This window comes from Orbicella franksi, chromosome 10, assembly GCF_964199315.1.
Source record: "Orbicella franksi chromosome 10, jaOrbFran1.1, whole genome shotgun sequence".
Classification (NCBI taxonomy): domain Eukaryota; kingdom Metazoa; phylum Cnidaria; class Anthozoa; order Scleractinia; family Merulinidae; genus Orbicella; species Orbicella franksi.
In genome coordinates this window covers 11,191,594-11,218,996 of record NC_138154.1, presented here as the reverse complement: position 1 = coordinate 11,218,996, position 27,403 = coordinate 11,191,594, and the positions used below count along the sequence as shown (strand labels likewise).

At 38.1% G+C, this 27,403-nt stretch overlaps 1 protein-coding gene across 1 annotated transcript in view; it reads right to left on the bottom strand.

Moving 5' to 3' along the window:
- LOC145500459 (kinesin-II 95 kDa subunit-like) overlaps positions 1-21,346 on the bottom strand; it is a 30,158-nt gene extending 8,812 nt beyond the window's left edge. The window contains exons 1-18 of the mRNA XM_081479973.1: positions 21,106-21,346; positions 19,340-19,425; positions 18,377-18,481; positions 17,450-17,520; positions 15,789-15,842; positions 14,399-14,523; positions 13,763-13,846; positions 12,269-12,348; positions 11,746-11,815; positions 10,586-10,677; positions 10,274-10,346; positions 9,682-9,742; positions 9,444-9,487; positions 7,701-7,744; positions 5,281-5,376; positions 3,521-3,606; positions 1,292-1,428; positions 107-199 (exon numbers count right to left, since the gene is read on the bottom strand). Of these exons, the coding sequence (XP_081336099.1) occupies positions 107-199; positions 1,292-1,428; positions 3,521-3,606; positions 5,281-5,376; positions 7,701-7,744; positions 9,444-9,487; positions 9,682-9,742; positions 10,274-10,346; positions 10,586-10,677; positions 11,746-11,815; positions 12,269-12,348; positions 13,763-13,846; positions 14,399-14,523; positions 15,789-15,842; positions 17,450-17,520; positions 18,377-18,481; positions 19,340-19,425; positions 21,106-21,108 (1,404 nt within the window). The 5' untranslated portion in view covers positions 21,109-21,346. The remainder of the gene's footprint in view (positions 1-106; positions 200-1,291; positions 1,429-3,520; positions 3,607-5,280; positions 5,377-7,700; positions 7,745-9,443; positions 9,488-9,681; positions 9,743-10,273; positions 10,347-10,585; positions 10,678-11,745; positions 11,816-12,268; positions 12,349-13,762; positions 13,847-14,398; positions 14,524-15,788; positions 15,843-17,449; positions 17,521-18,376; positions 18,482-19,339; positions 19,426-21,105) is intronic.
- Between the last annotated feature and the right edge of the window lie 6,057 nt (positions 21,347-27,403).

Here is a 27,403-nt window from a genome sequence, read left to right as displayed (position 1 = left end):
GCCTTATCTTGTAAGTTTAGTATATAATTAATATGACATTAACCAAAAGCTCAGAAGAAAACGATCCCATTCCACTTTTAGTTACCGTTGTTATAAATCAACTTACCTTGATTTTTGATTTTAAAGCAGATTGTGCTTCTTGTTGCTTTTTCAACAGCTGCGCCCTCTTCTGAATTTCACCCATGAGTTTCTCTTTTTCCTTAAAAAAAGAAAAGTAGAGAATAAGTAATAGTCAAAAGTGGTATCAACTGAAAAATTCTTGTGTTAAATAAACAATAGCCTCCATTTGGCGCGAAAATATGCTCCAAAATTTGTCCGCGGACATTATCTGTTTCGAGAAAGAAACAGTTTTCCGAGAACGTAGCTCGGGGAAAACTGAGCATATTTTCGCGCCAAATAGAGGCTATTGTGTTTATTATCCTTTGATTAATTTTTGCAAGACGCACAGTTTTAAAAAATGGGAAATATCACTCAGATATTCCTCAGTTTTAGCTGGGGATTATAGATAGAAATCGAGAGCGAAAATCTAATTGTTTTAGTATAAATCTACCCTTCGTTCAAAACTTTATCTCAATCCTCTTCACAGACACTTCGAAAACGCCAAGAAGCGGCCGTTATTTTGTTTACAAGGGCACACTGCTACGTTACTCACTATCTATTTAAACAATAGAGTGTTTCTGTTGAGGAACTATCGGCTGATAGTTGCCCCGCGGAAATTTGATGTTCTTAAAATAAATATACTAGTTTTAAGAACATCAAATTTCCAAGGGGCAACTCTCAGACCGATAGTTCCGAGACATAAACACTCTATTGTCTTTATTGTTTACCACTAAATTTTCTTCCGCGCGCCAGTTCAAAAATCATATTGAATCATTTTCAACTTTTTTAGATGCCAGCCGTGAAAGCCAAATATAAATTTGAAAAAGAAAGCAGTCAGAAATCCACTGAATACAATTTGAATTGTTTATTTTCTATTAGCGCGCTTATTTACAGAAACATTTTCACGGACGAGCACTATCCATCCGGGTATTTTCCTCGGACGGGCACTATGGGCTGATGGTGTCTCTCCGCGGATGAGCACTATCGCGTCACGTGATTAATTAAACCAATAAGAATCGGAGAAAATTTAGTGGTGAACTATAACACAGAATAGATAGAGAGTAGCGTAGCCAATCAGAGAACGGCATTGGTGATAGAACCGGCGAGAGTAGATTTATACTAAAACTCGATAGAAACACAGTGCATGTTCACAGGTGAACGAGAAATAAATCAGCGCGTGGTGGATGCACACCTCGGCCATCATTGTGTGGTTATCCTGCAGAGATTTCTTGTCTTCTTCAAGCTTGGCTTGTTCAAGCTTGATTTTATCTTCTGTACTCTTCGATTCTCCTTCCTCGCCTTCTTCGTCTTCTTCTTCGACGATAGAGCCTTAAAAGGCAAACAAAACAAAACAAGACAAGAATATAGAACCAAACAATAAAACACCTTCAATACAACACCCTTTTCAGGTTTTCAGATTCTCAGATACTGTAGTTGGTAAAAACGGTACAAAGCTTCCAGCAGCAGCAGCAGTAACAATAACAATAACAGAAACAAACGAACAAACACACAAACTACAAACGCGTTTCTGCTGCAGTTTTTTTTTTTTTTTTTTAAATGTGCGTTGAAAAAGCGCACGCTGTTATCGTTTCTCTGTACTGCACCGCGTGTACTGTAGTGAATGAATCTCGTATTTCTCATCACCTTTTGCATAACAATATATTACCATGGACAGCAAAATTAGATGCTGATCACATTTGGATTAAAAGACCAATGAGGGGATATTTTCAATCATTTCTCTGCCGCACAAAATTACTTCCTAATGGCAAATATCAATATTCCCTGTATTTGACTGGGACTAGCTTGCAACTAAGGCTGTAACATAGCGCGGACTAGTCCCACCTAATTTCTATTGAGCCATCATGAACGAAATCTCTTTATAACATAGCGCGCGGGCTAGTCCTACCTAATTCCTATTGAGCCATCATGAACGAAATCTCTATGTACGCACGGCCGTGCGTATATAACATGACGTGTGCATTTTCAATATAGCTGCAAAATTTCCGTCCAGTTTAGTGCAAGTTCCTTTCGTTTAAGTTTCGGCAATGTGAAAATAATATTATTTTGAACAATCCAAACTCTACTTCGTGCCTTTGACTTTTGCCAAGCTAAGAGGTTTACTTAAACTTGAGTATTTTGACTTTGTTTGTCTACATTTTCAACAAGTATTTTTGACTTTGTTTGCATACATTTTCATTATAATTAAATCGAAGCGAATTTTTCATTGACAATTTTAGAAACCAGGTTAAGCGTTTTCATTCCACTGACTGTGGCGTGTTAGGATCCTAATGACCATTGTTTTCCTTCACCGTGCATTGTGAGAACTTTGTAGTCAATCACAAATAAAACATGTTTTAGCGCCCAATATGTTGTCGCCATGTTTTAAAAGAATTGATTCATGCTTTTAGCTGTGCGTATATCGAGTTATGGATGCACTAATTGGGAAGTTGGGAGCGCACTCAAGAAGCTAGAGTTGATCTCGGTTATCGCCTCGAGCAACTCTTACGCTTCTTTCGTGCTCTCATAACTTCCCACGTGCATCCATAACTCGATATACGCACACTAAGCATGAACCAATTCTTTACTAATGCGGGGAGTCTTTTGAAGAAAGATATTCTCCCGCATGAGCCTCAATTGCAAGCTAGTTCCAGTCCAATACCGAAAATATGCTCCATTACAGGTAGGATCAAGATAATAGTTTTCTAAGGACCGATTTACACGGTACGACTTTGACGCATGCGACAAGCTTACGACAGGCCTACGACATGACTTAGGACCATTTACACGCGCACAACATTTTCACTTACAAAATTATATATGTGAAAATTTGCACCGGGATTCACGGAGCGAAAGTTCTAACAAATGGTAAACAAATATTTTAGCTGTCCTGCGCTTTGAAAAAACTCTCTAACGAGATGTTTTTCGCTTTAATCCGTTCAATACTTTTCGAGAAACGAATTCATGTGAATCAGTCAACAACAACTTCGTCCGCCATTTTGACGCAAAAAAAACGTCTCCTTCCTCCCCTACTCAGTAGCAATTTGTCACAAAATACGTCATTTTCTATCCATTTCGGCTACGATTCTCGCAGCGTTTTAAAACATGTTTTAAAATCCTACGACAATTTTTTTGACGTGCACAACAGTCGTAAGCGAGTTGTAGGTTTGATTTACACGAAACAATTCATGTCGTGGCCTGTCGTAAACTTGCCACATGCGACAAAGTCGTATCGTGTAAATCGGCCCTAAGGAGCAACGACACAAGAGGAGAAATAATTAAATCGAAACTGATAGACAAGGGCGTGAAGGACTGAGCAAGATGATTATGACCAATAACAAAATAGAAATTTTTCAAAATTTTGTCGCCGTGACGTTACTCCTTAAGTAGTACATCTTTCTCAAGATGCTCCTGCAATCCTCACCATTTTCCCTTTGTCTTCTTTTCTTTGCCTTCTTTGATCCTTCTCCTCCTCCACCGCCACCGCGCCTTTCCAGCTCTCTCTTTAACCTGTAAATAAAGTAATTGAGTCAGACCAGTTCAGTATCATATAGCAGTCAACCAATTAAAACTTGAAGCTAAGTGTGCGGGAGGCGCACCCCGGTCAAACGACGCTTGGGACAACGTCAAACTGTGGCTTCCAACCATTTTGCATGGATTTCTTAAGCCCCGTGCACACTGCACCGGAGAAATTTAAAAACGCAGCTTTATTGCCACGGTCAGGCCTACCGTCCACACTAATCCGTCACGAAAACGAAGTTTTTATTAAACCGGTGGAATTTGAAAACACCAGCTTTATGGAAGACACTTTGAAATGAGGCACCTTTTAAACATAATAGGGCACTTAATATTTGAGTACGAGAACAACTTTTCAATTCTAGTTTGCAGGCTTCACATCATAGCGTCACATAGGCATGTCATCCCATGAGCTGCCTTTGTATTAGGAACTTGTTTTGAGTTTAGGAACATTGTTTCTGTTGCAGTTTTCGCCGCGAAGAGCCCGCGCTGCGTGCGGTTTTCATATTGTTACCCATTAATCCCCGCGGGGGGAGTTTTGCCATGTGCTATCAAAAACGGCGCCGCCATGTTGTTGTTTCGGTGGTTAGCCGTAAACTGAGTCAAGTTTTAGCGTTCAGGACGGTATTAAGGACGTTCGCGGGAAAATTTTCCAACGTTGATTTTTTTCTGAGACTTTTACCATTATAAGACGATGAGTTAGCTATGCCAGAAATGTGAAAAAAAAAAAAAAAAAAATGGGGCGTCACCGACTTCGTTTTGGAGAGAACATGCCCGGAAGAACACGCTAAATCGCAAAAAATCGGGCTTCGTTAGCGAATAAGGCCACAATGTCTGTAAGCCCCAAAATATTCCAATTAGATCTTTGAAGTGAAATGTTCTCCGCCAAATAGTGTTTAAGTGGACCTATTAAGTGAACTTAGTCAACTGGTGAGGTTCCTTAAAGAACAAATTCGCATTTAGCGTCCACAGTTTCACGAGCCTTGCAGCCGCAAGATGGCAGGATTCGATGTCCCGTGGACAGAAATCTTGAAATTTTTTTAACTTCCCACATTGATTTTTCGTTCATTTTTGGACAATGTAGAGATAAATGTAAATAAAACTGTTTCTGGAAAGTAAAGTAGGGGTCACCTAACGTCCAACATCGTTAAATCCAGGCAAAGTTATAGCAATGGCCATCTGAACTATCATAATTGTTCATTTTATTACTTAGCGAGCGCTCTCATGCATGACGTGGCGTGTGAATTTGCGTGCGCAGTAAGGATACGCAGAACATGACAATTAGCGCGTACGTCCTTAATTTGGCAGTACGCATCAACAACGTTTTACCTACTGATTTATCTATCAATTTACCGATTGTCGATAAATCTGAGTTGGAACGACGTGTATGTTTGGAATTGATCCCGTCATAGCCTTCTCTTCCTAAAACCAACATGAAGAGAGAGAACTCTGGAAACGTCACTGGTTTGAAATTTGAAAATCGTATTCGCAGTCAATCTTGTACTCGTAGTACAATCTAAAGGTCCCGAATGTTCATTCTAATCTCTCGATCCGTAAATTGTCTCTTCAAGTAAAGCACTTACTCACTGACTCAGTGATGTCACTTGAAAATGCTATCAGATTTTAATCCAGATTTTAGTTGTGTATTACTGGGAACTTTTCTCTTACTTTGCAATCTCCTCTTGAAACTCTCTCAACAAGGCATCCTTAGGATCTTCGTTAATCTTGGGCTTGTTTTTGATGTTCTTGGCGCGGTTTGCATATCTGTATCAACAAAGAAAAACGGCTTGATTAATTAAGTTCAATCAATATAAATGACAATCATGAAAACTGCAGAAAGTACACAGTATTGCTCGCGAGTAACGGGACACTACAGCGCATAACCGTATCTAAGACAAAATTCTTGATCGTAATTGGTTCTCTGCGTGCCTATTTCTAATGGTGATAGGACCGAGAGGAGTCCAATTCGGACTGTAATTATACGAGTGATTAACAAACTCGGACGACCGTGAAGCGAGAGTCTGATTTGCTAATCCAGATTGAATTGGATGACGTGATGTTGTGTTACCAATATTAATAGGGACTTTAAGCAGCGGGAACGCGGACGGCAACGGGGACGCCGAAACCTGTGAGAAGGCTGGGGAGAGAAGGCCGTTGTGGCAGGAATTCACAAACATTAAGCAGCACCGTCCGAAACCGCGGTTTCCGCACTGTCAAGCTTATTGACATTATTCGTCCTCTGTTTATCAGGATGAACTAGGATGACTTCATTGAAAGAAGTTCGCAATCAACTCTTGATAATCACGATGAAGGTGTGTTAAACGATGACGAACTTCTACTCTTGTACGATTTAAACCGGTCGAATGATCTCGACCAACCTTATGATTGCCGGTCCGAATTTCGCTTCCACAAACGCAACTTGCCCCTTCTCGCTGAGCTGTACAATGAAGTAAATGAACTTATTATCAGCAGATGTTTAATCAGACTGGCGCGACAGATCAGTGTGCCGACTGATAAAGATCTAGGTAAACCACTGATCTTACGACTGAAAATGGAAACAGCTACGCAAGTTTTAATGGTGTCTACCCTTTTAAATGTGTTAGAATTTCACCATAATGAGCCATTTGACATTTGAGTACTTCTGGAAAGGAAAAATTTCGATTGAAATTCGTGTAAGTTGTCTTTATTTACATAAGCTTTCAAAAAGATATTTCACGGTACTCACATGTTCGCCGACCGGCTTGAGTTGAATTCAGATTTCGCAACGTTTCTTTAAAATGAAATATGTCACATAACAAGAGAAGACAAGCATTAAAGTTCCTCGAAATTAGTAACACGGGTTATTTAGCGTTGACACAGCAGAGGAAACGAAAGCGAAAACTCACGTTTTCAGACAACGCGAAATGTGCTTCACTCACGTCGGGCCCGAACGCAGAACGTCAACTTGTTTCCCGCCAGTCATGCGCAGTGGACCTTTTGGCTTTTCCCTGATCTCATGGCGTTCCCGTCGCCGTCCGCGTTGTCTTTGCTTAAAGTCCCTACTGATGGTAATAGGACTGAGTGGAGTCCAATTCGGTCTGTAATCATGCGACTGAAAATTATTAAAAGTCCGATTGTTAATCACAAGTATGATTACAGACAGAATTGGACGACACGATGTCCTGTTACCAATCAATCAAAACTATTACAGTTTCCCACAAAAGTGAAAGTTTCATTTGAAAAAGAGCTTTTAATAGTCGTTTTAAATATTGTAATAAAAATATGGAGAATAGCTTTCAAAATGGCAGTTTAGTTCCTTTCAAAACAGTCACCACTGGAGACTTCACCTGCACAATTTTACAAAGTCAGTTTCTTGAAATGGTTACTATAATAGTTGTAATCAATGTTGTGATAGGCGAATTTAGTGGAGAGGACTCAAAATGATTGGCTCATGTAACTGTCTGATTTACAGGTGTCCGATTACAACTTTGCAGATTAATTAGAGCAAAATACAGCCGTTTATGCACCAATCACATTTGAGGAAATTGTAATTGTTAATCATAAAAATCCCAATTTTCTCGATTGTGATTGGTTTAAAAAACTCCTATTTTCCACTAATTCACTTGCCAAGTTGTTATTGGACAGTTTGTTATTGGACAGTTCTATAAGCCAATCACATTCAAAGTTGTAGTTTAAATCAACCAATCACATTCAAAGTTATAGCTAAATTTCAGAGTGACATTCAGCAATTTACGCCTAATTTGTCAGTCTTTCAATGCAAATTTTCCCTTTCTTTCATAACTTGGCTATTCTTCTTTTCTCGGAAATTGTAATTTTTATGATTAATTGGTAATAACACTTCGTGTCGTCCAATTCGGTCTGTAATCATATACTCGTGATAAACAATATCGGACTCCCGCTGCGCGGTCGTCCGATTTTGTGATTCCAGACCGAATTGGACTTCACTCAGTCCTATTACCACTACGAAATGTACTCCACTCGGTCCAGTTACTCATGATTACTGATCGAGCTCGAGCTCGTTCGATTTTAAAATTAAAAGGTTTGAATTGAACTCCAATTTTTGCGTCCTTTTTATAAAGTACATGTACCTTAATGTCGTTATTGTCTCCTCAAAATTATAACTTGCCGGACCCTGCAAGAACAACATAAAAATAAACTTATCGACTGTCACGGAAAACACAGTTTTGCCGAATTCAGGAAACTAACACAGAAGATACCGCTCTTAAAGCTCAACCTCAGTGCTGAGCTGAAGTCTCAACTATCTATTGCCGGTTGTCATTCGCCTTTATCGCACAGCAGCCATCTTGGATGGACGTCATGTACTTTTCACACCAATGCGAGGCCACGCGTGTAAAGTCAACTTCCGGCGATCGAGGAGACAAGGCGATCATCTGCAATCATGCCCAACGGAGATCACTGTTGCGTGCCGCAATGTAAAAATAATCGCGCTAAAAATATTCCAAATCATACCTTTCACCAATTTCCCAGTGATGAAGCCATTCGAAAGCAGTGGGTTGTCAAAATACGGCGAGACGTGGGCAAAAGTGTCCAGGTAAGTTGGTTAGGTTATCGATGTCATTGTCGCGCACATGTATTTACATTAATTATTATGATCTGGTCCATCTACAGATAACAAACAGCACAAGAGTATGTTCTGTACACTTTAAGGAAGTGGATTTTCAGACAACTTTAACGGGGAAGCGTGTTCTGGAGAAGCATGCAGTTCCGAGTATTTTTTGCTGGTCAAGATCACCCAGGAAAAGAAAATCTCCGACAAAGCGAGAACCACCGCGTGCACGAGTACGATTGTTTGATGTAAGCGTGCCATCGTCCCCTGTCACTGTGACAGGTAAATATTGTTGTCGGTATCTCTTTAAACATTCCTTGGTTAAAATCGTAAAATAATCAGAAGTATTTTTATGTTTTTCATTTTAATCCATAGCATCAACTTTCGGCCAAGCTTCTGGTGAGGAAAGTTCTGTGGAGGTCCAACCGGAACTGTCATCCTCTCCTGCTGTTGTAGACTTCCCCGAGCCAATATACACTGTCACTGTCACAGGTAAATATTGTTGTCGGTATGTCCACCAAATTGCAGTACCAAAACTCTGAAGAAATCAAAGTACTCGCTGACTCAGCCATGATGTTTCGACACGCGTGGCCTCGCTTTCATGCGAAAAATGGTGACGTTGAATCCAACATGGCGGACTGTGATTAAGGCGAATGTGACGTCATCATTTTCCAAAATAAGAAATTACCAATCCTTGTGTAGTTTTCGTTTCATCAGATGTAGGACCCTCTAATAACTTGACGTTTTGCCACGTTTAAGTCCGACAGGGTTCCTCAGTATGTAATAGAGCACGTCTGAATTTCCAAGTTTATGCGTTGCGTGACATTAAAATGGCGGCCCGAGAAGACTCTTGACTAGGTCAAAAGATGAGTTATTGGTCAAGTTTTCAGTAACTAAACAGTTCTTGCTCTATAAGAAGTGTTAATTTCAATGTGTCAGAGCTCTAGAGTAATAACGTTTCATTTCATTGGCAAAACCCAAGGACCGATGTTTCTGTTACTTTACGGCCGCCATGTTTGTGTCTCTCCGAGGGGCACAAACATGGCGATTCCATATAAAGCTCCATAAACTTGAGTGAAACACTTTTCCGTATAACGCGCGAATGAAAAACTGCACGAACCTAAATCTTGGCGAGGTTGTTTATAAATCAGTCATCTATCATATCCCAGTTTCTTGACTTCATTTATTGAATGGTTACGATTTTTATCTTTGACGGAGTGACACTGCAAACCAGCCATTATGAGAAAAAGAACAGAACACTTACTATGTTGGCCACCATAACCGTCCTTGCGTTACCTCCCAGAGAATCTGCTCACAACAGAGAAAGACCAAATTTCGTCGGCAAAGAAAAAACAAACAAAACAATACGAAACAAAAACAAAACAAATATACACTATTGCCGCGACTGATAATACTTGTATATTTAGCAAACATCCCCGAATTTGGCAATTCTTGTTAATGACTTCTTTCATCGTTAAGAATGCATTTATCATTCAATTCACCTTGTAGCAATCTTGTTAGCTTGGAATCTCTGTAAGGAATATGAGTACTCTTGCCATCCACCTAAACAAGAAAGCAGTAAATTAAGTGATCGCTTAAGATAGACCATTTACTTTAAGCGTAGGGACAGACAATTTCAAAACAATATCTAACAGGCCTACTCCGACCAATCGTACAGAACCGAACATCCCTGACCATTCCCCAAAATATATTCAAAATACTAATTCATAATTCTTTCTCTCTTGTGCGTTTAAAAGTGGTGATCAAAACAGTAAGGACCGCTTATTTAAATGCTTTGCATAAAATTAACTTTTGACAGGATAAATAAAATTAACGGTTAACTGTCGCTTTCTAATAGAGACAACGTTCATCTATTACACTGAAGTTCACTCCATATTGAAAGCAGGTCCATTTTGTTTTGCTTGTTTGTTGTTTGTTAGTTTGGTTTGTTTGTCTTGATGCTGTTGCTGCTGTTATTATTATTGGTTTAAGTTTCTTCATGTTTGTTTGTTTGTTTGTTTTCTTTGACATCTGGAACTGACTCATATCCTTTACTTCAATCTACAAACAGAATTCACGCGGCGGTTTAATTACCAACGCAGATATCACGTTACCGAGTGCAGAAAGTGATAGGTTGATTTTAGTAGCTTCCTTGAGTCTCTCTCCCTACCATGAAAAGACAAGAAAACGCCAGCTACACAATAACAGCACAGAAGGAACTTAACACACTAACAGCAGTTGGTAGTAGAAAGATTTCATGCCTATGCCGTTGTTTTCTTAGCGTCGGGGAACAGTGGGATTCAACCATAACAGCACTTTTCTATTCGTTGACGAAACGTCGCCCAAAATGAAAATAAAAATGTTATAGTTTTGATGAATTAATTTATCACACCGTTGTAAGTAGGAGCAGCACCAGTCTTGGCCTGCCTTTCACTCCCAGCTAAGTCCACCATGTTCAGTTTACCAACCCGAATGTGACTCTCACCATCTGCACCAGGCTGCAACAGAATTCCGTAATATTCAACAGTTAACAGTCTCTGTTTTCCCTTTTATCACCTGTTCGGACATATCAAGCCATTTGCTCCCATTTTGTAATTATTGGTAGTGCGGTCGTCACTTATGATGAAAACACTTCTTACAGTTTACTTGGATCTCGTCCGCACTACTCTGGAAAAATCTGAAAATGGCATTTTCACTCTGAAAACCCATCAAATGTTTGCCGTCCACACTAGAAAACAGATAAAATGTTTTCTGTCTACACTTCGACGGAGAAATTTGAAAACACAACAATATCACCGGCGGCAGAAACGTTCAATTCAGTGCAACTTTGAGCACACGCTAATATGGGTCTAACTGGACCCACGTGGCCACCCACTTGTTGTTCCCGCCATTTCAGCCACAATTTTGGATTTGTGTTTGAGGAAGACTCGGGCAGAAAAATCACATGTATTGATTACCGTGACATCGTCGTTTCAAAAAGTTCCGTTTTCAATTAATTTTGTTTCAAACTTTTAGCTCTAAAAGTGGTCGCAGTCACTTACGAAAGGTGGTTGCTAACAAGAGGTTCCGAATATGGTGATTTGACTTGGAAACTTTTGGTATTTTGGAAGACTGGTTGCCGGGGAGAGGTGGTCGCAACCAGAGGTTCGACTGTAGTTGTAATGTTATATTTACGAAATAGAAAACATGTACCGTGTTTCTATCGAGTTTTAGTATAAATCTACTAGCGTTCTATCACGAATTCCGTTCTCTGATTGGCTACGCTACTCACTATCAATTCTGTGATAGATAGTCAGTAGCGTAGCAGTGTGCCCTTGCTAACAAAATAACGGCCGCTTCATGGCGTTTTCAAAGTGTCTGTCAAGAGGACTTAGATAAAGTTTTGAACGACTAATAGATTTATACTAAAACAATTAGATTACTCGCTCTCGATTTGTGTGCGTGATAGTTGACTCGAGTTCATTATCAAATAATTGTTTAATAGAAACACGATTTTTAATCAATCAGCGCGCGTGTTTTCTTAGCACTGTTTTCTAAAAGTTAATGTAGATGGAATTTTGAGTTACCTGACTGCATTCGATAGTGATGATGAAGATTGCATGGGACCTTGACGAGTGTTCGTTCATATTGGTTGCCCTTATGGGAAAAAAAAACCCGTTGTTGTATTCATACACAAACAACACAATCATAGACAAACAATACGTGCAAAAGAGTCGTAGTCATCTCCATTTCATACAATGTAGCACATTGCATGGATACACAAATCCTTTCACATGTATCATCAATAATGCTACATGTACTTTACCCAGTACATGACTTGATTCTAAAATCCTAGCCAACACTGTCTGGGGCACTGCCCCATTTCACACCTTTCACATGTGGAAATTGCAAGTAACTAATAACTTACACTCATAGGATCAGCCTACACAAAGGTTGAAATGCAGTCCTTAAACTGTAGAGGATTTATGAGACATTTTTGATCCCTGACACTCAACATTGTCCGGGGGGTGGGGGTGAAGGAGAAGAGAGTAGTAGGGCAGGATTGGTCAGAATTGTAAGCTGAGTTATAACATGTGTAACAACACTTACCCCACTGCTCGGTTCTGATTGCCAACATTCATGACATGTTCAATCTCTTTTACACTTTTACAAACAAAGGACTGAAGATCCTACAAGAAGCACAACACAAATAATAACATTTTTAAGTGTTTGTTCATTTATTTATTTATTTGTTTATTTATTTCTAAATTTTGCATCCATTTATAAAAAGTAAGAAATAAACTTGTCTATTTGTTGTCCTCTTGATAAAGTGGAATGGAGTTTGCTTTGAGATGCATTCTGCACTGTGATTCAATGTATTATTTTGTTCCCACATTCCTCAAGTCACTTCACTAGGACATTACAGAACTTTACAACATTGTTACATCACTGTCATGCTTCACCTATGTCTACAGTTAAACCTGTATTAAGCGGACACCCATGGGACTCTCACTAGTGTCTGCTTAATACAGGGTGTCTGCTCTAAGCAGGTTCTTATATATTGTGCAATAATAGTGAATTATTAACCCATTTGTAACTCAGTGTAACACAGTGTAAGATCAAAGACTGCTCATAGCACAATGTCCAGTCAGTCAATGTATCAATCTGGAATAATCACTTAGATCTAAAACGACATTGCTAAACAATGTTAAAGGAGTCTCAGCTAAACGTTCAGAGGTAAAATGCCCTCGAAGTGTGCGCTTATTACAGGTTTTGTGCAACAAAATGACTTAATATTGGTGTCCGCATCCGCTTAACAGGGGTGTCCCCTGAATGCAGGTTTATTTTACTATAAATGTGGGAAGAAAATTTTGGGACTCAAGCTGGTGTCTGCTTAATAGAGGGTGTCTGCTTAATATGGGGTCTGCTTAATACAGGTTTCACTGTATTCCAAATGCTGTCATACACATGGTGTTAACTGAACGTCTCAGGTTTAAATTGATTCCTTACTTGTTAATGTTACTCAATTAGGTCAGTTAAAAAGTTGATTAAAAGTATGCTTACAGTATATATTCAAACCCTGTAGTCAATCTGTGTGGCCCTTACCACTGGTTTCCGTAGCACAACAGTGAGTATTTCTGCTCCCAACCAGATCAGGGCTGTCATTAAGATTTGAGTCACCTGTCACCTTGATCTTCACACCCATAACAAACTTGTTGCTTTGTGGGTGAATTGCATCAATAGAAGTCAATTTCACCCGTAACATCAAGGGCCTATCAAACAAACTCAGTCGTAACCAGTGTTACAGGTTATGGCCCATAATGACAACCCGTGGTTGAGATGCTAGTCTATTACGTACACCCCCCACCCCCCACCCGTCTCCTTCCAACATGACACTCTGTTGTTACCATTTGCATGCATATATACACCTGGGTGGCGAGAGGCACTGTGAGAGTAATTCTAATGCCAAAGAACACAACACACTGTCCCCGGCCAGGGCTGACAAACCCGAGCCTTTTAATCAAGAGGCCATCAGATCTATTGAGGGAAGAACAGTAACATTTATTTAGCTAATAGCATTAACAACAATTATTTATTAATTACCTTGACATAAACACCAGTGTCTGGTCTTTCCTTAAGTTCCAGTCTTTTACTCTGATCTTTTGACAGTAAGTCTCTGATATCCTCCTGAAAATGCCAAAAATCATTGTACATCATTTATTGCCATGTACATGTTCACTTTGTTACTATGTAGTTTATTATAAGGAAAGTGAAAGAAGAAGAAGAAACTTACATGTATTAGATATAAAATGCATGTATTGTTTTCAAAAGTAGGGTAAAGGAAAGGTGCCAAGCGTAGTTGAAACCCGAAAGGATCTGGTAGGAGGTGTAGGGCTGTATTAAGCTATAAATTATGATGTTTAGTTCTTGGATTGTGCAGGATCTTAGACAGGACCCTACGGATAAAAAGAGGATCTTGCATAGGATCTTACATGGGATTGCACAGGAGGATCTCAACATACATGTACTAGTTATCTTATCAGGATCATGGGAAAAAAAGTTCCTTCTGGGGAGACATTTCAAAAGGATCAACAAGGCACATGTAATATAAGTTAGTTAGTCATACAATTAATTTGCAGTATCAGTTAGCATGTCAGCTGGTCAGGTTTTTTACCTTACACACACTTCTCTTTTACAATGTATTTGGAACAGCTACAAGATAGCTGTAGTACAGTGTACCTGATAAATTTCAAGATAAGAAGCTCTGACTAAATATTGCTGATTCTCTGTCCTAGCTATGTGTGTAAAGATATGTTCAAAGGAATTGGGTATCACTCCTCTTAAAACAGGGTCTGTCCGTACACCTGTGAAGCAACAAGAATAAAGAAACTAAAATTGTAAATTTTAATCATTAATAAGTTACCAGCTGTCAATTTTGTTTTTAAGGCAGAGTGTTTGACAACAAATTAGTGGAACTGGCTTTATATGTATAATTGTGAATCACACACAACTGCCTAGTGCTTTGTGCTTGCTTAGATTGTGGTCCTATGATAGTAACCCAAAAATGTGCAGTTATAAAATTGTGTAAAATAAGTACAGTGTAAGTCACACAGATGCACAATACATGTACATTTACCGACTTTTACTCTGACCTTGAAAGTGTTTTTGTTTGTTCTTTTTTTCAGGGTTAATCTTCTACTTGACATACCAGTAATTGAAGGTTCAACTGTGTTTCCCTTATCAAGATTTTATTTGCTTTTTCACATGGCAGAGAATGACCATTCAAATCTAGTAAAATATCCGCAACCTAGAGGGAAGACTTGTGTATCTTGCTTGTTTACAATGGCTTACCGCGCCTTTCAATTAACATGCGGACTTTAAAATTCAAAGCTCAATCGACAAATGCATTTTTCGCTACTGTCAATCAAATGTTCGGCAGCCCCTCCAGCTTACAACTACCACCGAGCGCGTGGTAATCAAATCCTTGAGCACAGTTCAGACAAATTATGAAACAGTGCTCAGCAGTAGTTGGAAGCAGGGAGGAGCCACTGAACATTTGAAAGGTGCAGTAAGCCAACCAAAAACAGGTGTTATTATTTAGTTGTAAGTGGTTTAACATGAAACGAGGCAAAAAGGTGAATTCTGCTCAAGACCTTGTTTGTTTGCCTTTTTAGACAAAACAATATTTGACCACAGACTTGACTGTAATTACAGCTATTGTTATACCTCCCAACTCAAATATGTTTTCTGATTTGAGGAGAATTTGTGTCACGTGTTGTGGGCCAAAACTCACCAACTCCCTAGGGAAACAACAACTTGAATGTTGGACTCACATATGATCAGGTCATGCTCCTTGAAACTGCAACAAACTTGTGAGCCAGCCAGCCTCAAGCAAACATCTTTCTTTACAGTTTTTTCAATTTTTGAGTTGGGAGGTATAACAAAACACTTAATGACTGGTCCCGCAGGAAACCTCAAAGCTCACTGAAGGGTCTCAGGGAAACAAAACTCACTGTTTCCCTTGGGGCCAGTCATTAAGTGCCTTTTGTACACATTTATTTTAACAAATGATGCTTTATATAATTATTGACAATACACTGTATGTAGAAATCATTCTAACTGACATTACCTTCCATGGTAAATGTTTTCCCTGTTCCTGTTTGTCCATAGGCAAATATTGTACCTAGCAAAGAATACACTGTACATTTAAATTCACAAAGTACCTTAAAACAGTCAAGTCTTGTTCCATATAATATTTATCACATACCATTCACATATGTACTAGGTCCAAGAAAAATTAAAGGTCTGTACCTTTTTATACACTTAGTCCACTCTCATAAGGGGACAGTCCCTCCAGAATTGGAAAAAGTGTCTGTTTATCAAGAGCCATCCGCTTACAAGAACAAGAAGGAATTTGGACCATGACAAACATGGCCACAATGTGACACTAAAAAAATTTCACCTCAGACTCTTGTTTTACTAAAGAGGTTAAGCATGACGTTTACGGCAAACGGCAAACACGAAACTTTTGCCGTCTGTATTTAGATATCTGTACAGTAGAGTGAAAATATTTGTATTTGTGGTGAATAGTAGAAGACATTTTTCTATTTTTGTGTGATTTATTTAGGGATCAGAAGAAAAGAATAAAAATCAGAGGTCATCTTTGCCATTTGTCGTCTGCCGTAAACGTCATGCTTAAACTCTCTAATGTCAATTGAACGAACAGCTTGCTTTGCCGCCAACAAATGAAGATTTGACATAACCGATCCCCACTACTGCTCTGTTGAGCACTGTCAAAGGTCATACTTAAGTTGATCTATTGTGAATTAGAGACAAATTTCATTGCCTTGAGAGTCACATATTCATGGGTTGTCTGCTTACAAGATGGCGTTACACTAAAGAAAAATCCAATTTACATTTTCAAAAATTGTTCACATCCGCTTACAAGAATGCGTAAATTACAGAGTTTGACTAGGAGGTAAAACAGGCAATTGATAAAATTGATAAAAGAAGTATCTGAAGGTAGAGCTGTCAGCTTACAAGAGTGGCCGCTAGTGGAGAGTTTCAAGACTGTAGATGTAATTTAACATTGAATTAAACAATAGAAAGAAAACCAAACAATGCTCACCTGGAAAAAGTATGACCAAGCCACTCAAAGAATTAATTGTTACTGATAAAAGTATGTGTGATTTTTTTTTTCTTTTTTAACGAATTAATTTATTAAAAAAAAAAAAATGGTCCTGTAACCAGGTGGTTGATTCATGATTGAAAAACATTACTCTGGTTTAAAACAAATGTAAAAATGTTAGTAAAAATTTTATCTGTAAAAGTCCCAATGTTTCGGCTAAAACTTCAGCCTTCATCAGGGGAAAGTGACAAGGAATTTGTAAAATGGCACGTTCTTATACTATGCAAATCGGCAAATTGAAGCTAATTATGTTCTGTCCCTTAGGGCTAAATTTAAAAATTTGTGCGGCAAATGCATGCCATCATCACGGTTCAGCAGATTCCTGTAAGTGTTAATTTCCCATGCTTCTAAAATACGTCTGTTGCACCAATTTGTGCTTGTACGTAGACTCTTTGAAGATTCCCAGGAGATGGTGTGGCCAGAGTGTAAACAATGTTCTGCCAAAGCTGACTTGCGCGAGTGTTTGTTTACAACCGCTTTTTGATGTTCTTTGAGCCAGGTGGAAAATTTTCGTTTCGTTTCACCGATGTAGCTTTTGTCACAACCTTGACAGGGTATTGAATAAATTGTGCCACAATCAAAATAAAGGAAAAAAAACCTACCATTATACCCTTCAAGAACAGAATCCACCAACTGTCTAAATGTCTCATCATAGAGATCAATCTGTTTTGAACTAAATAAATATCAGAAGCACAGCAACGTTAAAATGCAGATGACAGCAGGTAAATTATAGCAGGTTTTAGCAAACTTTTAAAATAACCTATTCAATGGAGAATTTCACCTAAACCATTCATGTATACAGAATTAAGACAAAATCATAACATTTTTAACCTACAGAAAAGTTACCTTCACTGTTAATGTTAATAATTATGGTAGGGTAATTTATGGTGACACTCAATACATTTCTTCTTATCTGAGTGCACACATTTGACAGTTTACATGGCATGACATGGCAATAAATTAAAGTTATTTGTTCAGTGAGGATGGGCAGCAACAATTAAGGATCAAATTCCTTTGTTAAGGAGTTATTTTCATTGGTATTGGGCTGCTGGAGGGCTGGGCTTTGTAGTGCAGAACCAATAAGTTATTTCAGGAATCGTATTTGAACAATGTATGCACAAAAATTAAATATGCCTGTCCGGCAATGAGACCACATCCTTTCATTGTCAGAGTACATGTGCTTAGTATCAAGCTATTAAACCTTGTGCTAAATGACATCAACTTAGGGTAGACTTCTCCCATCATCTCCTCTCAACCCTTAATCATACATGGACCTAGTGCCCTTAGAAGTCGGATCGTGGTCGTGTAGTCCTTGCTGCCTTAAATTGGGTTATATGTATGAATGAGATGATTGATTGATTGTTTACATATTGTATTTACCCATGTTCAAAAATCATTAACCGTATGAATTGTGACAAAAATAGGATAACTATTCTGGACGGAAACTGAAGAAACCCTCATGGGCTTTTACACGTACAAGGCTATCCACCTATTTCCAACACATAACTTTTAATTAATGACTAACTCACTTCCAGTCGTAAACTGAATCATAAGTGAACATGCGTGGCACTTCTTCTTTCTTAGCTGGGTTGCTGATTTCTATTGTCCCCTTTTTAACATTCATCTCAATTATCCTTAAAGCATAAAAAGAATAACATCACAATTTAGACATGTCAGAATCAATAAGTTAGTCGAATATGTATAGCTGTAGCAGTCTGAAAACATCACAATGTGTAGTTACAGTGTAACTGCAGGAATTTGTAAGTTAATATAAATGTAAATACAATTTTGAGACAACACTACCCCATTCTCTATGTATTGGCAGCTAGTTGAGAGAAAATATATGAATTCATATATTGGTCGGAGTGGCGTAGCGACAGAACCTACATGTAGCACCTAGCACCCATTATAATGCAGTAATTCCCTTTCAAAATCACATTTAGTTTGTATCACTATTTAACCATTCTTTGAGAATCCTAAATGAAAACAATTATAAAGTCCTACCAAGCAAAAAGAATTGCCATGGATACTGGCATACAGTGATGTTTTCCATTTGTAAGTGAGTTATTTGAAAATGCATTTCAACTTTTAAGCCGTAAATTCCATTCAGAAACTAAAGAAATTCATTCAGAAAATTAAATCCTGAATCTCTTCCCTCTTTTCCTGCAAAATCCTGAATCCCGGCCTTCAAATAAGCCAGATCCCAGATTCCGAAAACCTATTGGGACCCTCTAATTTATTTTACATTGCTGGCTTGTTCACAGTCTTCAGCAACATAGAAATTTAAGGACCTGCCTATCTCAATTTACTAGATTGAAACTAGTAAATTGAGACAGGTTTCCAAGTTTATATGTTGCTGGAGACTGTGAACAAGCCGGAAACGCAAAATAAATTAGAGGGTCCCAATATAGGTTTCTCAGAATCAGGGTTCTGGCTTATTGGAAGGCCTCTTAAATTACCTGCAAATTTATCACAGCTTAGAGCAGCCCTACCTTTGATGCCCTTGGGCTATTTCCTTTTCATTCATTGGACGGCATCTTACAACCACCTTCACAGACTCGCCTGGTTTTTTGCTAGACTGAAGTCAACATGACAAACGTCAACCAGTTTCAGTTGCGTAGTTAACTGAGCATAAACTTAATATGTATATGTCTTGCTTTTGAATTCTGCAGAAGTTTTTAATTCTCAGACCAAGAGTAATTACAGTAACAACAAATTTTAGAAGGGTGTTACATTTATAAATACCTGAAAAATCAACTTAAGACTAAAGCTAAATGAAGAATAATTGCCAAGAACACTAAAAGAATTGAAGGATTTCGTGCAAAAAGGGCGTATAAAAATTATTGCTTTTTGGGGGTGATTTTCATTTTTTTGCAGGATCGAGCCAATTTTTGGCAGACTGACTTGTTTTGACATGAAAAGCATCATTGCATAATTGTTTTTGTTGATCTGTGCTTCATTTTTGAGAAATAACGTAATACTATGCAGAAAAACTCAGTTTTCCAAGCGGCATCTTTTGGAGCGAATCCTTTTAGCAGCTTCAACAGCACAGGTTTTTTTTTTTAAATACAATGTTTTGATTTTTGAAAGAAGTAGAGAAATAGACCGGGGAAAAAAAATTGACCAACCTCGTATTGAGCCGGTGTCACGACAAAACAAACTCGAATCTGGCCCATTCAGTACCTTATTTGCTTGCGCTAACAAGGCGACAGCAAGAGATTAGCGTAATTATACGAATAATAAAACTTGTATCGCTTTGAACAACTAGCGACAAATGCCACATTTTGGTGACTTCATCATTTAGCGAAACAAAACGTTTCTTTTGTTTTTTGTTCAACAAAAGATCTCCAAAAGATGCCCTCAGAAAACTGAGTTTTTTTACCATACTTAAAATTACAAATAGTTATTTGAGAATGCTGGAAATAGCTGGAAATTTTCTGCTGGAAATTTTCTGAAGGTGCATGTCCCCAGACCCCCCTAGCGGCTTGCGTCTTCGGCACTCAATTCTGTGCCCTTAATTACCCACGCTGATTAATGGCTTCCTTCGTGATGTTTCCTGCAGTTTTCAAAATTTATGAAAAGCGCTACAGACATTTTCGCTCAAAAGAAGTTCTCAAAAGACATTATTAGTTCCTAAATTTGTTATAGATACGATTAATTAGTAATTGGACCTTGTGTTGTACAATTCAGGGAGTAATCGTGCTTGTGATTTCAAATCAGCCTCGCACTTCACTTGCGCGATTACTCCCTGAATTGCACTCCATTCGGTCCAATTATTATTACTTATCAACGTACCATAGCAACATAACACACGTAACCTTAAGCTTTACAGGTATATGTACATGTACGTTCAATGAGCCTAAGCCTGTACATAAAAAACTTTAAATGAAAAATAGATCACATTGACGTTGAAAGTAGAAAAAGGCTTTGTTAGAGTTAGTTTTTCTGATATCAAATTTATCATGCGTTTCGGTATTAATTATAGAAAATAATGATAATAACGTTAGACAAGTAGTTGAGATTATTAGCACTAGACTAAGTACTAAAAAAACAGCATATTTGAATTTCAACTGTCACTGACACAAAATGAAGGGTCATCTTTGAAAGATCTCACTCCATTTCAGCAGAAAAAAAAAGTACAAAGCAGCAAAACGAATCAAGAAAATGATAAAATGCCAATCAGCTCAACTTAAAATTTATAGACAAATACATATGTATGTCAGACTCCATTATCAACAGTTTCCGTTTGGTAACTCACCATGGCGACTAAACTCAAGCCCTCAGCACCGCCTTGTTCTCAAAACGTAGAGTCTAAACGTCAAGTTTACCGTCAAGGAGATGAATTTTTTCGCTTTTGAACATATCAATGTTAACACTGGGGTAGGAAGAATCGTCTTGTCTATTCCGTTTAGACATCCATTTAACGAACCAAGCCGGCCGCCATTTTTTCCCTTATATAGTTTCTAGTCCTTCTCATCCTAAACAATAACTATACCCAGTCTTCCACGGATAATAGCGCGCAAACGGAGTTCCAATGTTGCAAAATTCAACAACTTGGACCTTCATATTCAACAACTTATATTTATGTTCAACAACATATTTTTATATTCAACATTTTATATTTATATTCAACGATACGCATTTTCTTTCAACTTCAACCCAAATTATTTTCATTCAACAAAAATATTTGTTCAACTTCAACCAAAAATAATTTCATTCAACAAAAATATTTGTTCAACTTCAACCGAAAATAATTTCATTCAACAACAATATTTGTTCAACTTCAACCCAAATTGTTTTCATTCAACAAAAATATTTGTTCAACTTCAACCAAAAATAATTTCATTCAACAACAATATTTGTTCAACTTCAACCCAAATTGTTTTCATTCAACAAAAATATTTGTTCAACTTCAACCAAAAATAATTTCATTCAACAACAATATTTGTTCAACTTCAACCCAAATTGTTTTCATTCAACAAAAATATTTGTTCAACTTCAACCAAAAATAATTTCATTCAACAACAATATTTGTTCAACTTCAACCCAAATTGTTTTCATTCAACAAAAATATTTGTTCAACTTCAACCAAAAATAATTTCATTCAACAACAATATTTGTTCAACTTCAACCACAATTATTTTTATTCAACAATAAAGTTCCCGGACATTCAAAATATCGTCATTCAACAAAATTCCCCGTCCCTCCCCCCGAACTACCCCGAACGCTGTCACAAATCCCTAGTGTTTTGGGTACCCAAAACACTGAAAGCGTAAAACTGATGCAAGTGAAATCATCCACAATTCTGCTCAAAACCCATTTATCTTCTTACGACGCTTTGTCTCAATAAATTAAAGCGTTCATTAGCTTGATATAAACACAATACGTCACTGAAAATAGTCGCAATTCATAACAGACTGTCTGATCCGAGTCCGCAGTTATAACGACATATAAAACCGAATTCACGCGCCAAAGATCCTTGTATGAACATGCGCTTGGTGCCTATCGATAACCCTTGAAATGCACGTTATTTAAAACGAGAAAGCCGCTTTCTAAATCTCCGATAGTGTGGCGATTAAAATCAACGGACGAACGGCCGTCACGCAATATGCAGGTCTCAAGCTGTGACCGACCTCTGTATGTGTTGCCTGTCGGAAATAAACTCTGGCTTAGACTTGTTTGTCGCTCTTTCCTTGACCATCCCTCCTAGTATACGTAGATTTTGCCGGAATATATAAGATGAAGATATAAAAGATTTGCTTTGCCTTTTAATCCTCGGTCGATTTGGCTACCCTGAATTAAAGAAACGATAACAAACAAGTATATTGGAAAGGGATACCCATATATCACCAGGGATTTGGGTATCCCACTTTCCCAGTGTTCAAAAGGACTTAGCCTTGTCTACTTTATTTGCATTTTTTATAGAAATGTCTCCGAAGAAAAAAACTGCTTTAATGGCAAAATCTAATAGGAGGGATGGTTAAGGAAAGAGCGAGAAATAAACAAGTCTAAGACTTTCCCTGTATCCAAAGATTAGCCTTGTCAATATTTTATTTATATTTATTTTGGTTTTGTCTCCGAAACAAAAACTTATTTAATGGCACAGAGAACTGTTCGCCGGCAAAATCTACGTATACTAGGAGGGATGGTCAAGGAAAGAGCGACAAACAAGTCACATATTGCGTGACGGCTGTTCGTTCGTATATTGATTTTAATCGCCGCACTATCGGAGGTTTAGAAAGCGGCTTTCTCGTTTTAAATAACGTGCATTTCAAGGGTTATCGATAGGCACCAAGCGCATGTTCATACAATGATCTTTAGCGCGCGAATTCGGTTTTATATGTCGTTATAACTGCGGACTCGGATCAGACAGTCTGTTATGAATTGCGACTATTTTCAGTGACGTATTGTGTTTATATCAAGCTAATGAACGCTTTAATTTATTGAGACAAAGCGTCGTAAGAAGATAAATGGGTTTTGAGCAGAATTGTGGATGATTTCACTTGCATCAGTTTTACGCTTTCAGTGTTTTGGGTACCCAAAACACTAGGGATTTGTGACAGCGTTCGGGGTAGTTCGGGGGGAGGGACGGGGAATTTTGTTGAATGACGATATTTTGAATGTCCGGGAACTTTATTGTTGAATAAAAATAATTGTGGTTGAAGTTGAACAAATATTGTTGTTGAATGAAATTATTTTTGGTTGAAGTTGAACAAATATTTTTGTTGAATGAAAACAATTTGGGTTGAAGTTGAACAAATATTGTTGCTGAATGAAATTATTTTTGGTTGAAGTTGAACAAATATTTTTGTTGAATGAAAACAATTTGGGTTGAAGTTGAACAAATATTGTTGTTGAATGAAATTATTTTCGGTTGAAGTTGAACAAATATTTTTGTTGAATGAAAACAATTTGGGTTGAAGTTGAACGAATATTGTTGTTGAATGAAATTATTTTCGGTTGAAGTTGAACAAATATTTTTGTTGAATGAAATTATTTTTGGTTGAAGTTGAACAAATATTTTTGTTGAATGAAAATAATTTGGGTTGAAGTTGAAAGAAAATGCGTATCGTTGAATATAAATATAAAATGTTGAATATAAAAATATGTTGTTGAACATAAATATAAGTTGTTGAATATGAAGGTCCAAGTTGTTGAATTTTGCAACATTTGGCTAACCATATTCCATGGCAGTTATGTCTTCTATCAGGAGCCCATCACCGATGGGCTCCTGATCTTGTAAGTTTCTGTTTCGTTCTGTGCGATGAACTTAAGTTTTGACAGTTTGTTCTTGTTTTCAGTGCTTTTTACAGGTTTCCTCTGGAAATAAACTTATTTTGCAACAAACACAGTGGACAAATTATCTAGCGTCACTTGGCAGATGTTAAAATGTTCCGATTTTTGGCTGATTGCAATAATCACCAGTCAGTTTGGATTTGCATGTGTTTGAGTAAAACAAGGCCATGGAAATCACATGATTAGCGCCACGCCATCGTTTTCGAAAAGCTCCTTTTTCACATGTTTTCTGTTCACACGGAAACAAAAAGCCGGCGTGTTCAAATTCCTCCGGTTTCAAGAGCGATTTCAAAAAGCTCCGTTTGTGTGATGAATTAGTGTGGACGGTAGGCCTAACCGTAGAAATAAAGCTGCATTTTCAAATTTCTCCGGCGTATTGTGGACTGGGCCCAACTGAAAAAGCCACCATGTCCAGTGAAGGACCGAACAAAATAAACAAATGGGCGCTGAATTCGCCTCAGTCAAGGAGCTACAAAATCATTCACTATTTATATACAGTGAGTCCTATTTAAAATAGCAGTATATTATAACGGAAGATTTTTCTTTTGTAAACGAGCTAGAACTAGTGAACTCTGACTCTCAACGAGATAATTTCCGAGGGAAGGGACCCCATGTAAAGAACGGGGGGCTGCTCGTCGTACCTTTCAGGGGTTAAAAAACAGTTTTGGTGCCTCTTAAAGTGTTCAGCCTCAAGAGGTCCTCAGCACCATTAAGGTTTTGCGCCGAAAAAAGTCAGTGTCAGTTAAATTGTTGTTTTAGTTTTGTTACCTTTTAGGGGCAGAAAATATTTTAGCCAAGCCCACAAAACAGGATCGTGGAACCTCTTAGGGGTTCTTTTCAAACTTTCCGACGAGCATCCTGGTCCTTTTTATGTAGGAACCTGTCCTTTTCCTGGGAAATAGAGAGTTTTAGCAATGACGACGGCGATGGGGACGACGCCTTGTAAAAAATGAATTTATATTTTACCTTCGAATGTCACAACTCTGTATATCGGTTCAGTACGCCTATCGGCCTAAAAACTTGCTCAGGCTAAACATGCACCGACAGTGTTCAGTTCAAAAGAAAATACCCAAAATTAGCCGATGCGGTTCGCGTTCTCCAAAATACATAGAACTTAGTCATTTCACATTGTTGTTTTGCAGAAGACAGCAAAGAAATGTACCAAGGCGGATTCAAAACGCACGTGCAAAGCCATTGTTCTGCTCATTAAACCTTTTGTTTGGTGTCGCTCTCGTCGCCGTCGCCGTCGTGGTTTGCTAAAACTTCCTAATAACTACGACGAGGGAGCTTAAGCAAATCACCACGGCAACGGCAACGAGAAGTCCACCAAACAAAAGGGTATAATGAGCAAAACAATGGCTGTGCACGTGCGTTATAAATCTTTGTACATTTCTTTGCCGTCCTCTGCAAAACAACAGCGTGAAATGACTAACTTCTGCGTATTTTGGAGAACGCGCACGATGGCGGCTAATTTTTTGCATTTTCATTTGGAATTGAACGCTGGCGTTACATATTTAGCTTGAGCAAGTTCTGAGACCAATAGGCGCACTGAACAGATCTAGACAGTTGCGAAATTCGAAGGTAAACTATAAATTCATTTTTTTACTATGCGTTGTCCTCGGGGTCGCCGTCCTCATTGCTTAAGCTCCTAATAAGACACAAATCGGGGCACTCGCTTGTAAGGAAGAGCCGTTACACTCTTGGGTACTGGGATCTAGTACCGAACTTGACAACCAATTAACAGCAATAACTCCGACTGCTTGGTTCCAACAGCAGTGTTTGTTTTCTCGAAAAAGTGGATAAAATTTAATCGAAATGTTATCGAAAGAGCTTTGCAACTGCGATCGCTTATGTATGACTTTTACCAGCGTCTATTGCTCAACGATGTGAAGAGCAGATTGCAACGAAATACAAAGTCCAATAAGGATAGTGCAACTAATATACCAGTCAAATCGAAGTTTCAACATCCCCCCGGGCATACCCCGGGCATTTGACGCCTTTTCCTGCCCGTGGGGGGAGGGAATTTGATCATCTTAGTCTTCCCGGGGGCCGGGCATTTGATCACCACTCATAACGGGTGGGGAATTTGATCCTTAGCCTCGATATCATGTCACGTGTCCCGCTGAATCCATATGGGTTGATAAATCATGGCGGAGACAAACTTTGATGAATTCAAAGGAAAAGATTGCGAATTCGTGGCGGATTGGTTTAAAACCAAAGGCCTACACAAGCTTTGTTCCGTATTATAATTATTAAAGAGGCCTTAAAGACGGGGATTGATGCGGAAGACGGCCTTATCACATTGGCTAAAAAGTGTTGCCTTTCCTTCAATGAAGTGAAGATTTGGGTCAGCCATCTTCAGAAAAAGAAGGAAAACCGTGCAAAGCCAGTGCAGAAGGCAAAAGAAACAAGAGCAAGGAAGAAACAAAAATGATTTCGACAGAAACAAATATATTTTACACTCATATATTTTTTAAAAACTTTAAGTTCATTTTAGAAACTACGCAAATTTGAAAGTTCGCATTGACTGGCACTGACATTGCAGTAGTAGCATATAAATTAATAGTTATGTTCTACATCGACTGCGTGCTAATATGGTTACTTCAATTATACTAATAAAAGTTTATATAATTAAAGGTTTAATAATTTGACATCAAAATTTGGCAACTTTGTAATTGTTTCTCTTTTACTGATGTATCCAATATTTAACAAAATTGGCTTCAATCAAAACAGAGGTATTAAATCTACTTATTTTAAATTGAAATATTCTCTACGTCACGGTGTTTCTTTACGAGTAGAAAATTGGTCTAGTGTAATACTTACATGCAGTTGATCCACATCGACAAAACGCTACTTTTATATTAGGGGTTTATTGATAATAATTCGACTTAAAAATTTGTCAGCTTTGTTATTGGTTCTCTTTGGTTATTACCTGTTATCTGTCCTCCTCGTGCCTCGTGGCATGTCGGGCCTTGGTTCTCATTGGTGTTGTCTATTAAACCATGTTTACATTCACATCATCATAAGCATAATAGAAGCTACTGAAAAGTTAAGTCCAAATGCCCGGGGGGTTCCCGTTAAGGGATGTTGAAGCTTCGATTTGACTGGTACATAATAGAAAAATTCTAGTTTCAACTTAAGAACTTATTGTTACCAGCGTATGTTACTTGGACGGGAAAGTTCGAACTAAATTACTCTCAATTGAAAACGATCTAACGAAATCAAAAGTAATGAGTGGCTAATGATTTGTATGGCGTTAA